Source organism: Capra hircus, chromosome 4 (assembly GCF_001704415.2).
Source record: "Capra hircus breed San Clemente chromosome 4, ASM170441v1, whole genome shotgun sequence".
NCBI classification, from domain to species: domain Eukaryota; kingdom Metazoa; phylum Chordata; class Mammalia; order Artiodactyla; family Bovidae; genus Capra; species Capra hircus.
Genome location: NC_030811.1, coordinates 5,750,482 through 5,764,431, shown reverse-complemented (window position 1 = coordinate 5,764,431; position 13,950 = coordinate 5,750,482). Strand labels below are relative to the sequence as shown.

The 13,950-nt window shown below is 43.8% G+C and overlaps 1 protein-coding gene across 7 annotated transcripts in view; it reads right to left on the bottom strand.

Moving 5' to 3' along the window:
• Positions 1-13,950, bottom strand: part of PRKAG2 (protein kinase AMP-activated non-catalytic subunit gamma 2) — a 310,081-nt gene that overhangs the window by 10,467 nt on the left and 285,664 nt on the right. For all 7 annotated transcript variants that reach the window (XM_018046688.1, XM_018046689.1, XM_018046690.1 and 4 more), the window contains 5 exons: positions 6,973-7,018; positions 5,219-5,273; positions 3,754-3,880; positions 870-1,035; positions 331-368 (listed from right to left, as the gene is read on the bottom strand). In XM_018046688.1, coding sequence (XP_017902177.1) covers positions 331-368; positions 870-1,035; positions 3,754-3,880; positions 5,219-5,273; positions 6,973-7,018 — 432 coding nt within the window. The remainder of the gene's footprint in view (positions 1-330; positions 369-869; positions 1,036-3,753; positions 3,881-5,218; positions 5,274-6,972; positions 7,019-13,950) is intronic.

The following is a 13,950-nucleotide window of genomic DNA, read 5'->3' as shown; positions in this document are numbered from 1 at the left end:
CCATGCCTGTTGGCAGAATGAATCACTATCTCCCACACAGAAACATGACCCCTTAATACACACACACGCTACAGTAACGGATAAGCCATGACTGATCTGAAAAACAAAGAATTATAAGATGCTGCTAGTGTGTTGTTCACTGCTAAATCTATGAACAAAATACCAATAAAAGTACAGTTATTATGGGGGAGTCTGTGGAATTCTCTGATAGGATCCTCATCCTCAAATAAGCCAAGAATTATTAAGTTAGGAAAAATCACAAAACCAGAGTAATGAATATGCATCACAGGCATTCTAGATGACAGGTTTAACAAAATTAAAAATACTTACAATTACATCAAATTTGGAATAAATATCTACAACTTTTCCTAAAAATAAAAATATATGTTAGAAAAAGTCTTAAAACAAGAAACAGCATTTAATATCAATCTTAACTAGATAATCACTGGGAATTAAATACTGCTAAACAAAATAAACTTGTCTGTTTAAAAACAGATATGAAATCATATCTTCATGGAAAACATGATTCTTATTACCCTGAGTGCTCCCTGGTCTAAGTTTTCCTTTTCCCCATGTATCTGATACGCCAGGTCATTTAACAATAATTTTACCCTAAGCGGGGCTTCCTTAGTGGCTCAGACAGTAAAGAATCTGCCTGCAATGTAGGAGACCCAGGTTCGATCTGTGGGTCAGGAAGATCCCATGAAGGAGGAGACGACAACCCACTCCAGCATTCTTGCCTGGAGAATTCTATGGACAGAGGAGCCTGGTGGGCTACAGTCCATGGGGTCTCAAAGAGTCAGACACAACTGAGCGGCTGACACACACTCCACCCCAAGGAGATAACAGGTATGGCTTGGCACACAGACCTGACTCGTCCACCACAGGCAAGGCCGACACTCGTCTTTCAACGAAAACATTCAAGGCTTTAATGATGGGAGTGTCCGGGTGTATGAAGGCGATGTTATGGTAGGTCCCGATTCCAAGTGCGTCCAGGTTCTGCTTCATGAAGGCAGGCTTTGGCATATCAGACATCTAGACAGGAAGATAATACAGACGCTCAAGAGCCGAGACACTCCTTGTTAACGTTCACATGTCCACACTTGATGAAAAACTATGTGCAACAAATTAGTCTTTTCTAGAAATCTACCCGAAATCTGAATATGAAAATGTTACATATAAGGACTGTGTCTTTTGTTCAAAACAGCCTGTATGTTTAAGCTTCTATTTAAGTACTTAGTAAATTAATATGAAAATGTTACATATAAGGACTGTGTCTTTTGTTCACAGTCTGTATGTCTAAGCTTCTGCTTAAGTACTTAGTAAAGCGCTGCAGAGCACTACCATTTTCTCCTGCTCTTCATTCACTGGGAAAGTGGACAGAAGGGAACAACAGCTCTGTTTGGATATTAAGGCCCATCAGCCACCAAGAATCTTTTAAAATTAATCCTGTTAAATTCGTGGTTCTGCTGTCCTCTTTAAGTAGCAGTTACTAAGAAGCCACACGCTTCCAAACCCGAAGTGTTGGATGGTGGCTAGCTGAGCGGCTAAGCCAGTTCTCACCCCATCCCACCTCTAACATCCCGAATTCTCCTTTGGAGGACTCCAATTTTTGTCTACGAGGAACAAGAACAAGCCAACCAAACAGAATTAGAAGAACATTTAAAAGTTAACTTTTCTTTTCACGGGCTGTTTTAGAGGAGGAGGGAGAAGTCAGAAGAGAGAAGCCTAGGGTCACGTTTGACTAAAACAAAACAAGGTTCTATGGTTTCAAAAATCCACCTTTTATAAAGGGCACAGTTGATTCCGTCCTCCTGGTGTACCTTATAATTATCAGGAAAAGATGAACAATTAGAAGAAACAAAATGTTCAAGTCAAAGAGTTCATCAATATTCAAATCATGAGAATCCTAGAAATTTAGAGAAAAAAAAAGAAAGGCCTATTAGGTCACCTAGCCCATCTCGATGCAGGATCACTAACCCCTGATCCACACTGTCCACTCGGGCTAACGGGCAAATGTCTCCAGGGGCAATACTTCTGCTTCTGAGAGAGTGCTTTCAATTCAGTAAAAATCAGGCTTTAGAATTCTTCATTTTTTATCTGGAAATTCCTAGCTGGACATTCTAACAGCATGATTGTAATGATCACATTGGCCCAAACAGAAAGCAGGACCGGCAAAGGCAACCTCCTCTCCTTTGCATAGAAGAGAAAAATGGCCCAAGGCCTGTCTCCAGCTGTGGGTGGCTCTTCCTCAACAGCGCGGCCGTGGAAGCAGGCTGGAGCTCCGCCACCTGGGGTCCGGGTCTGTGAGCCAGGCGCCCTGAGGGCTAGGACCTGAGCTGCCTCCCGAGGGGGCCAGGGGCAGTGAGGGCTACCGTGGCAAAGCCACACCACCTCGCTGAACTGCATCGCTTACGAATCAGATAAGTAAAAACACCTACCTGAGAAGGGTGGTGGGGGGGATCAGGCTTATGTGAAGTGCCTGACACAGCATCAGTGCTTAATGGTGTTTGGCGCTCATGATTCATATTCTTTTTAAATGATGACTTTAAGGGGGACAAGGGCGAAGGGGCTGGCCCACCCTCTGCCGGGGTCCTGCCGCAGCTCGGAGCCAAGGGGACTGCATCCAGCCCAGGGCGGACGGGGAGTCTGACCATCAAAATCCGTGACTCTGTAGTTCTTCCCTGGACTGTCTTTACCAAACGTCATGCCTTTTTTTTTTGCGAATTAACTCTTCTCCTTCCTACTTTTTCTATGCATTTAAGCATCAAGAGGGTTGCACTTAACACAAACGTACTAGAACACAGGGCTGGTCTGACAGACAAGGCGTTCCTCCCAGTCTTAACTAAACTCTCCGTGCTGCTGTCTGCCAAGGGGTTTGTGGGGGGCAGGCAGGTCCCAGGAGCAGCAGCTGAGCTCTTGCATGTCACACCAGATGCTACACTACTTCCTTATCTGAAGCTGGAGGGAAGACAGCAAAGCTAACCTCATGCAGATTTTACCTTCTTTTAAAGAATGATTCTTAATATGATCTCTTCTGAACCAGGAATGAGGCCGCCTACTGGTTCCAGTTGACCAATTACTTATAACCTCAATTTCAGTGCATGTAATTAGAGGGGAAAAAAATATTAAAGCCCTTCTGTAAACACTCTGGTCCTCTGAGCCTCTTTTTAACACTGCGAAGCAAAGAGGTTCTATATTTTAGCTGATTATGAAGCCATCTTATTTCAAACACAGTTGAAAAAGCCTACAGAAAATATAGCCCTCATTTGGACCAACATGGTATTCTCTTGGTCAAAATTTTATTTGCTTTGGGTTTTTCGCTGAACTTATAATAATAAGATAATCCGGGGGACAGGACTTTTTGAATATATTTCCAAAACCACGATACCAATAAAGCTTCATAAGGCAATCTGGCTCGCTATCTTGTATAGCAGTTCCTTAATTAGACTGACCTGCAAATTGCTTTATGTCCCCTCAATTTCAGGCGATAAAAATATTCTTATTTAAATAGAGAACTCCAAGCGTTTTTACTATTTTGATACTTGCGCTAAAAGGGGATTACTTTTTAATTGGAATCAACTTTGAGAATGTGCAATTCAAATAGCAGTGAGATGAGAAACGGAAGTTTAGAAATGGAGACCTCAAAGCTAACAAATTTCTTCTATGAGGGTAACAGGGAGCCAATTTACTTGAAGTAAATTAGTTAAAGCAGATGCAACTACGTCTTTAGAAACACTAAAAACTACTTACAAAAAGCTGGAGGAACTTGAGGATTCTTTTGTGGGTAAGTATATAAAGTGCATTCCCACTGATGGGGTCAATAACTGGCAATCTGTGGATTTTATTTTTGATCAACGAGTGCACAGCATCGAAGAGGCTGCGGGAAAAGCCATTACAGTTGTTAGGAGGCTTTAAAGAAGAGGCAGAAACCTGTGGACCACCCCTGCTTTCAATGCATCCTCAGTGCCTTTCAATAACAGTTATCAAGAGGCTGATAGACATTAAAGTGTTCTGGAAAAGTTTTAGACTGCAGACTTCAGCAAAATTTTTGATCTTCCACAATCGGTGTTAATATAAAACCTCAAACCCAAATGTAAACCACAAACCTCTAGGAGAGCAGGTTTTTTTTAACAGCAGGGTTGATGCTTTCGAGAAATGACAGAAGCTAACCCCAAGGGAGGCTAATGGACAACTCTGGCAACAGAGGGCGCTGTGGTGGGCTTGGCGAGGCTGCCCTGACTTCATTCACTGGCCGCTTCCTGCTCTGGCCTCTCCTGTGACTGCAGACAAGGAGGGGGTGCTGGGTGGAGCTGCTTTTTTCAGTCTTGGAAATAAAAGTCAATATTCCACCTTTTGTGTGTGTGTGTGTGTGTGTGTGCGCGCGCGCGTGTGCGCTCAGTCGTGTCCTACTCTTTTCAACCCCATGGACTGTAGCCTGCCAGGCTCCTCTGTCCATGGGGATTCTCCAGGCAAGAGTACTGGAGTGGGTTGCCATTCCCTTCTCCAGGGGATCTTCCCAACCTAGGGATCAAACCTGGGTGGCCTGCATCAGCAGGCAGGTTCTTTACCATGTGAGCCACCAGGGAAGCCTACCCTTTTCTCACTGGAGCACTAGTTTTACGAATTGCTTTTATACGAATGTAGAGATGTCTCGGAGCCATTTCTAGGAAGCCTGGTTGGTTCCACACGTGTGGCCACCTTCCTGGATCTGTGGTTTGATGTTTGTCTTTAATTTTGGGAAGCTCCTGGATCCGGAACAGTGGGACGTCCAGCGGGACGGCCGAGGGCAGCCCTGCCTCTGACCACCTCTGGGCCAGTGCCTGAGGAGGCTGACTGCTCAGCTTCAGTGCCCGTCAGAACCCCTGGGGGAGCTGCGTAACGCATATTCCTGGGCACAACACCCTCCAAAGGCTGGTCTGCGAGGCTCGGCGGACAGCTCAGGGGTCGGCAGCTCTAAGAACTAAACAGCTCCCACACTTGGCTTCTGTTGCAGGCGATCTGGATTCCTGAGCTGCTTAGTACGACCACCTTCTAGTCCATCACCAACCCTGTGGACTGACAGTGGCGGTGATTTCCACTGTCTTTTTAAGTTTACCAAATTTAATACTGAAGGCTGGCCCCCATCTAGACAAAAATGACCTGTCACCCATGGTCACAAAACAGATGAATCTGAATAAATGAATGTTTTCAAAGGAGAAAAACTTGACATGTTTACCTTGCATCTGGAGATATATTCACTAAAGGCTTAAATGTTTCTTGTAAATAAAGCTCTGTATTTATAGAGAGAAAATATGTAATTAGTAACATAGTTGCTATTTGTAATTTTAACTTAATAGTTAAAAGAGCCTTCCATTTACAGATAATGATTAGAAGGATTAAAAACCCAAACTGAATTAACTCACTGAAAACTATTGTGTTAATGATAGTTATGGTTATTTTAAACAAGTTCCACACTGTTTTTCAGATGGTGCCTTTGTAGAAAAGTATTTAAAACCCATGTCACCATAGATATTGTAAAAACCAGAAAAGTCAAGAAATCTAGCAGAAGAGCAATACCAGCAGAGGTCACTGGAATATTACCAAGTCATGATCACCCTCAAGAAATGAAGCTTAGTATGATATCCTCTAAAACTAATTTTTATAAGTTAAAAGATAAAACTGTAACAAACTTTGTTCTTTAAATGTTACTAGGTTTTATTTTCTAGACCAAAGCTCAAATCTACTGTATCTGGGGATCTTTCTAATATGTAGAAATCATCTTTGTAAAGATAAACTGTAATTCATTTGCTTTCCTGAGGTTTCTATAGAGAAGGCATTCAAGAAAATCTTGACATTATTATCACTACCAAGCGCCATGTAATATACAAAGCATAAATATACTTAAACCTTGGTCTAACATAACTTAAACAGTAGAATTTATTAAGATGTATCTGTTTTGGTATTAAAATATATATTCACTGCATAATAGGCTAATATGTGGATTCCATGTTGACTTACTTGGGTTTGGCGTGATAAAGCCACCATAAATCAAATATATCACTCAATGAAACTTTCATACAGGATTAAAAGAGGACCAGCCCTTTAGAGAATTCTAACAGATGTTCAGATTTTGCAGCCAGTCTAAAGGCTGCTTTTCAAGCCAAGCAGATAATGGGAAGTACAAAGCTAAATTTCAGATTTAAATTAAAAAACTACCTTCAGCGGGTCCCTCTGTTTCTATCCACACGCCTCCCTGAAAACCTACAAAGGATCCCTCCTTAATGATGCCCACCCCTGGCTCCTCGCTATGCTATTCCTGCTGAATGCTCCTTTGCCCTTGCCGTACCAAACCCAGCAAGACAGGTCTCATTAAAGACAACAATTTCACGGCCCTGAAATAACAATTTTAAAAATGGCTCCGTTTCAGAAAAGGGTATTGTGATTATACACAAAGAGAGTGAGATCCAATGTTGTAAAAGAATGCAATCTTAAAGTTATTTTCTTGTGATTTAATTCAAATCATCAAATCATCTAGTTTAAGGTTCATTTGTTCCATGTTTCTACATAATCTGCAAAGAAATAATGGTCGAATTTAAGTAGGAACAGATCCTTGTTTTAGTTAATTTCAGGCATTCCTTTTGTGCATTTTCTATCCAAAGACAAAGATTTGGGAGGTAATACTCAGTGGTGAATGGTGGCCCCACTGAAGGGCGGAGACTCGGGCATTGCTCCTTATTCATCTACACCCCAGGCCCATAGAAAGACCTGCTGCAGGTTCCCTGCACACATGTACCGAAGAGAATGGGTAACAATTATAGTCATAAGGCATACAGTAGTGTCAAGATTAAGGTAGAAAAGAAGGTTTTAATTAACATAGTAGATTATAAAGTGGAAAGAAGAGGACCTGTGAAATTAAAACATTTTACGTATGAGTAGAACATTTTTTTCCTGTTATTAAAAAGATTTTTTTTAACACTCAATATTGCTTACCCCTCCATGTTTCAATCTTATGTTCCTCTAATTCATAAATCTGTACCTAGAAATAAGGAAAATTTTTATTTGCAAATGTTAACATATACAAGACAAGGAAAAAAAGAAATTACTATTTCATAACTACTGCTGAGTCCCATAATTCAACAGATGGAAACAAGTGAGGTAGTTTAGAAACGTAGAAATATAAATGAGAGACATAAAGTGTGCTCTACATTTCTTTGAAGACAAATGTATAAATTTAAAACATGAACTAACATGATATTAGTAATTTAATTTGAAAATTTGTGATATACTTTAAAATTAAAAACTTTACAATACAGTTAATATACAACTTATACTAACTACAAATTTAAAACATATATAAACACACACTCCTTCGTAGGAAATATAAAATTTTTAGCCTCTCTAGTTTAAAAAGGGAAGTTGGTTAAACTGTGCTAATTAAGTTGCTGGATCAAGTTATGCCTGGACCAGGCGGGCATCTTCACAAAGGTAGAGAGGGTTCGATAGCAGCCAGTCACCTGGAGTCGTCAGCACGTGCATCACTGAATCTTGGCTGCTGCTTTTGGTCAAAGAACTTAAGGTCTCTGAATCTGAGTCCCTCCCTAAACAATGGGGTGGAAGGCCATCCACACTAGCTTCTGTGAGGTCTACGTGAGGGAGCCTGGGGCACAGGGCCTCCCTGCCTCCTGCAGCGCTTGCTACCCAGGGGGGCTTCTGGAGCCCTGCTGCAGGAACGCCTGGCCTCTTTGTGAGCTCCCAACCCCGCCTGGCAACACTGACACAGTCCTGTGCAGAGCCGCCACTGACCAGCGGGGGAAGCAGACTCTACAAGGCTTATCGTGGGGATGCAAGGATGAGCAGAGGTCAGAGGTCAGACCTGGAGACCTTCAGGAGGCAGATTTCAGGTAGGCTCTGCCTGCTGGGTGGACTTCACATCAACACAAAAGACAAACCCAGGTAAGGGTCCGGAGAAGAAAAGGACTTCTCCACGTTTCTGAAACACAGAAAGGAGATGGACGGGGTGGGGCCCGCCCCTGGCACCCCGGAGCTGGGGGCTAGGGGACTGACAACCCGGGGCGGGCTCCGTGTTGGGGAGAAGGGGCCAGGGCAGCACTGATGGTTTAAGCATTGGGCCCACGAGACGGCACCAGAGTCAGATGCAACAAGACCAAGCGTCAGGGAGGTCAGATCTCGAAATGGTGACTGTGGGGACAGAGGGGGCCACTGGGAGAAGAATAAAAAGGTTTAGAGAAGAATGGAGGAGGGGAGACAGAGACAGATGGATAAATAAGAAGCACCCCCACCTCCCGATGTTGACGCTAGGTGACTGAATGATAGCATCCAGGACACAGAGGAGGATGAGGAAGGAATCAGCTTCATAAACGAGGAAGATGAGCCTCTGGCTTTCACAGTTGAAGCAGAATATCCTGGTCTGTCTCAGGCGGTTCTGAGGTGGAGCCTGAGCCCAGCAGAGGAGGGGCCTCCCTGCTGTCTGCCTGCATACCCCTCGGGGCTCTAGCTGCAGTCATCAGCGTGGACATGCTCGGCTAACATGGGGGTCTATTATGAGCCAGGGGCAGTTGGCTCCAGCACGATGGGAAGGTGTGTATAGTGTGTAAGATATAAACACGCGTAAGACACAGTCGCTACCTCTAAAAACGACCTAACAAGAACCTCAGATACCCTGACGACAGTGCTTCTTGCCCCTGGCACAGTGGACGCTTTGGGACGTCCTGTGAGCTGTGCTCCGTAGCATCCTCGGCCTCTGCCCACGCCACCCAAATTGAACCAGCCCACCCTTTCCCCAGCCAGGAGACGTAATGTCCCCGGGGGAGGAAAGTCACTCCCAGCTGAGAGGCCATGCCCTTGGCGGAATCAGAACACAACATGAAAAGCGCCGCTTGAGTAATTCCTGGGGGGTGCTGAAATGGGGACTCATCCACTCCAGGGGGACAACAGGGAGCTCACCATGGTGGAGCGGGTGCCTGAGGAGGGTTCTGGAAAACCACAGTGTCAAACGGCAAGGACCAAGTGCCTGAAAAAGAGTGCCCGTGGAGGGCATGGATTCGGATCTCCACAAAAGAGCAGCCACGAGGGGAGGAGAGCAGGGGAGTCCGGGGGAGGAAGAGAGAGGGGGAACTGAGTGGACAGGTGGGCAGGAGAGGAGAAGCAAGCTGGACCCCGGTTGCCCGGCGTCAGCAACACCCCGGCCGGCTCTGGGACAGCGGGGAAGAAGCCAGCGAGCTGCTTGAGAACAAAACTGGGCTTTAAAAGAAGGCTACCTGGAACCTCCCCTTGTGTAAATACAGTGGTTAATAGGAAAACTAGCTGCCATGGCTCTCACCGTCAGGCACAGTTCTTTCTATAACAGACAGAAAAATGATCATTTAAAATTGCCGTTTCCAGTTGGTGAAAAATCAGCCTGGAAAATCTTCCAGAGAAGCCACAAAATCACAGTCACAGGCCCCATCTCACTGAAAAGAAGCATCCAGGAGAAATAAGGTTTGATAGTAAGATTGGAGGTCACTCCAGGTAGAATTAGTAGTTTAAGATGGATCAACAGACATTATCTGAAGATCCCTGGTGCTAAAGACTGAGACCTATGAGATAGGATCAAGTGGTCTAACATACAAGGAATCCAAGCCCCAGAAGGAGAGGAGAGAAAGAATGAGATGAAAAAAAAAAAATTTTTTTTTTTTTTTTAAGAAAGAGCAGCCCCCAAAACAGGTAGAAAAGCAACTTAGAAGATCATGGCAACTCAACATACCCGGAACAGGATGAATACAAAGACACATTGCAGTCAACAGCTGAAATCCAAAGTTAAAGAGAGAGCCTTGAGTCAGGAAAAACTGGTGCCTTACAAAGAGGAGACAAGGACAGCCATTTCCACTGACTTCTTATCAAAAGCACTGGGGGGCAAAGGACAACAAAACCATATCCTCAAAGAGCTAAAAACAAACAAAATCAGTTAACTCAATGTCTATAAAACAGCAAAGCTGTCCTTTCAAAATTAAGATTAAAAAAAAAAAAGATGAAATAACGACACTGTTGGACAAACAAAAACTGAGATAATTTGTCACTGATGTGGACCACAAAAATGCTGGTGGGTGTTCTTCAAATGCGATAAAAACAGATGGTGACTCAGATCCACAGAAAAGAATAGAAAATGGTACCTATGTGGGTAAATATAAAAAAATGATTTTTTCCCTTTTATTCATTTTGTTTAAAATAAAAATGTGAGGGGCTGATTAAATGGAAGTATACTTTCTATATAACACCAATATAAACTCTAAATGGACTGTGGTAAGTTAAAATTGATTCTGAAACGCATACAGCAACCACAAGACAACAAAAACTGCAAAAAGGTATGCTTGAAAGAGTCACAGAGCTCTACTGGCCCTGATGCAATAGATGAGATCACACTTAGTCTCCTGGTGCAAATGACCAGAAATGGGAAAAAAAATGTGTGGAGCTGCTTTCAGACATGAGACAACAGGCAGGGCAGGTTGGTCATCCCCGAGAGAAGGGAGGCAAACAGCTCTGTGACCGCAATGTCCTGCTTTAGAGGCATCGCGACCTTGATGCGGGCAGCTGACCCCTAGCAGAGCATGATGTCATACTGAGCTGAGGAGACAGAAATCAAAGTCTAGACAGAATGAGCCAAGTGGTGCAGGACACACCACTAGACAAAGCATGGCTGGGGATCCAGAAAAAGAAGGCTGCACAGAGCTCCTTGAGTTTCTGACTGAACGCTGAACAGGCATGCACGGGATGATGCTATGTGAGCCAGGCAGACGCACCCTGAAGGACATTTGCCTTCCGACCACAGACTGGAAAGTCCTTGCCGAACAACCAGGGACATCCATGGAGATCCCTGAAGTATTAGTAGAGCTAAACCAGCCAGAGTGATGATTAACACTCTGACAAAGTTTAAAAGCAGTCCTTGAAAAGATACTCAACATGATTAGCCATCAGGGAGGTAGAACTCAAAATAACAATTGGGTATCAACTCACACACACTAGAATGGCTGTCATCCAAGAGAGAGACAGTCACAGGTGTCAGCAGGGGTGTGGAGAAATGGTTACACTACACACTGCTGGTGGGAAGGTGCAGTGCTGCAGCCACTGTGCAAAATAGCTAAACACAGGTTACAGTGTGACCCAGAAATTCTGCTCCTAGGTCTATACCCTTTTCTGGGGCTCCAACATCAGTGAAGATGGTGACTGTAGCCATGCAATTACAAGTCGCGTGCTCCTTGGAAGAAAAGTTATGACCAACCTAGACAGCATATTAAAAAGCAGAGATGTTACTTTGCCAACAAAGGTCTGTCTAGTCAAAGCTATGGTCTTTCCAGTAGTCACATATAGATGTGAGAGTTAGACCATAAAGAAAGCTGAGCACCAAAGAATTGATGCTTTTGAACTGTGGTGTTAGAGAAGACTCTTGAGAGTCCCTTGGACTGCAAGGAGATCCAACCAGTCCATTCTATAGGAAATCAGTCCTGAAAATTCATTGAAAGGACTGATGCTGAAGCTGAAACTCCAATATTTGGCCACGTGATGGGAAGAACTGACTCACTGAAAAAGACCCTGATGTTTGGAAAGATTGAAGGCAGGAGGAGAAGGGATGACAGAGAATAAGACAGTTAGATGGCATCACCAACTCGATGGACATGAGTTTGAGCAAGCTCTGGGAGTTGGTGATGGACAGGGAAGCATGGCGTGCTGCAGTCCATAGGGTTGCAAAGAATTGGACATGACTGAGCGATTGAACTGAACTGAACTGAACTGAGGTCTATACCCAAGGGAAATGAAAACAGATATCCACATAAAAACCTGTATGTGACTGTTCATAGCAGCGGTATTCTTAATAGCTGAAATGTGGAAACCATTTAAATGTCTATCAGCTGATGAATGGATAAGTGAAACGTGATACAGCCATAACATGGAATATTATTTGGCAACAAAAAGAAATGCAGTACTGATACATGCTACAACATGGAGGAATCTTGAAACCACTATGTTATGTGAAAGAAGTCGGTCACAAAGGACCGCATGCTGTGTGATTCCATTTATATGAGGTGTCCAGTATAGGCTAACCTACAAAGTAGCTCTGTGGTTGCCTAGACGTGGAGGTAATGGTGGACTGGGGGCATGTCACAGCTAAGAGGTATGAAGTTTCTTTCTGGGGTAATGAGAATGTTCTAAAATTGACTGTAGTGATGACTGCACAGCTCTGTGATATACTAAAAAACCATTGGACTGCATACTCTAAATGGGTAAAATATAAGACACACAAATTATAGTGAAGTGAAAGTGAAGTCGCTCAGTTGTGTCCGACTCTTTGTGACCCCATGGACTGTAGCCTATCAGGCTCCTCCGTCCATGGGATTTTCCAGGCAAAAGTGCTGGAGTGGATTGCCATTTCCTTCTCCAGGGGATGTTCCCGACCCAGGAATCGAACCCAGGTTGCAGGCAGATGCTCTACCGTCTGAGCCACCAGGGAAGCAAGTTATATCTCAACAAAATTGCTTTTAATGAAGGCTCTTCAAGTAATTTAACTGTGTGCCCAAAGTCCAATACTCTTTAAAGGAAGACAAAACAGATATTCAACCACATAATGTTATAATTATAATATTGCCAATATTATAATATATGATATATAATATTCAGCATTCATTAGGAATTATTAATTTGTAAGAAGCAGAAATGCGACCCATGCTAGGAGAAAAACCTGTCACCAGAATCAGACCCAGAATAGAGATGACGGAAATGATACATATATATCAGATATATAACAACTGACATATGTTCAAGGATTTAAAGGAAAATATAAACATTACAGGGAGAGAAATGGAAAATATAAAAAAGATCCAAATGGGACTCCTAGGACAGAAAACATACTATCTGAAAGGAAAAAAAAAATAGTAGGTAAGACATCGTGGAGGAAAGGAGCTGTGGAAATGAAGACATAGAAATAAAATATATCTGAAATGAAGCCCAGAGAGGAAATACTGGGAAAAATGCTACAAAACAAGACAGTGTCAGTTGAGGAACTAGCATCCTAAAAAGTGGGGGAGGGGACAGAAAAATACTTGAAGAAATGGTGTCTAAGAGAATGGAGAAAAAGAATATGATAATCTCAACAGCTGTAGAATGTACCTGACGCAATTCCACATCCGTTCACGAGAAACACTTTTGGAAAACCTGAAAACGGAGCCACATCCTCAACGTGACAAAGGGCATCTCTGAAAGAACCACTGACGCCAAAAGTGACCGGGAAATGCTGAACACTTTCCCTCCAGGAGGGCACGCAAGGCAGTAAGGCCCGCTTTCATGATGTCAGCACTGTATGGGAGGGCTCAGCCAAGGAAAGCAAGCAAGAAAAACAACAAACACCAAACAAGCTGGTAGAATCACGGAAATCACAGGGTTAGATTAAGGCCACATGTGGGTTTCCAACTATGCTGTTATGGGACAGGGCTGCACCAGGGAGTTCTGTCACTAGAATCAGCCAGTAGAAAGATGTCAAAAGTGGATTTCTCCAACTTTAGTTTTTACTTCATTAAAATCACAGTGTCTGTATAGTCCTTGTTATAGCATTTCGGGGGTAACTGCAAGAAGCTGCATGAACCTCCACAGGCCCGGGAGGTAAACCCCATGTCAGGTCATCTGCTTCGAGGCTTCACGGGGCACAGCCATCCAGTCCAAAGACGCACGAGTGGCCTCCTTCCTTTATACGCCCAGGCAGATCTCAACGCTCTAGCATGCCCACGATGCCATTAAAAGCACAAATCCAGTCACATTGACAGTAGGGGCTTTCCTGGGGACTCACTGGGAGAGAGTCCGCCTGCCAGTGTAGGAGACTCAGGGTTCAGTCCCCGGGTCGGGAGTGGAAAAGGAAACGGCAGCTGCTCCAGTGTCCTTGCCTGGGAAATGCCGTGAACAGGGGAGTCTGGCGGGCTACAGTCC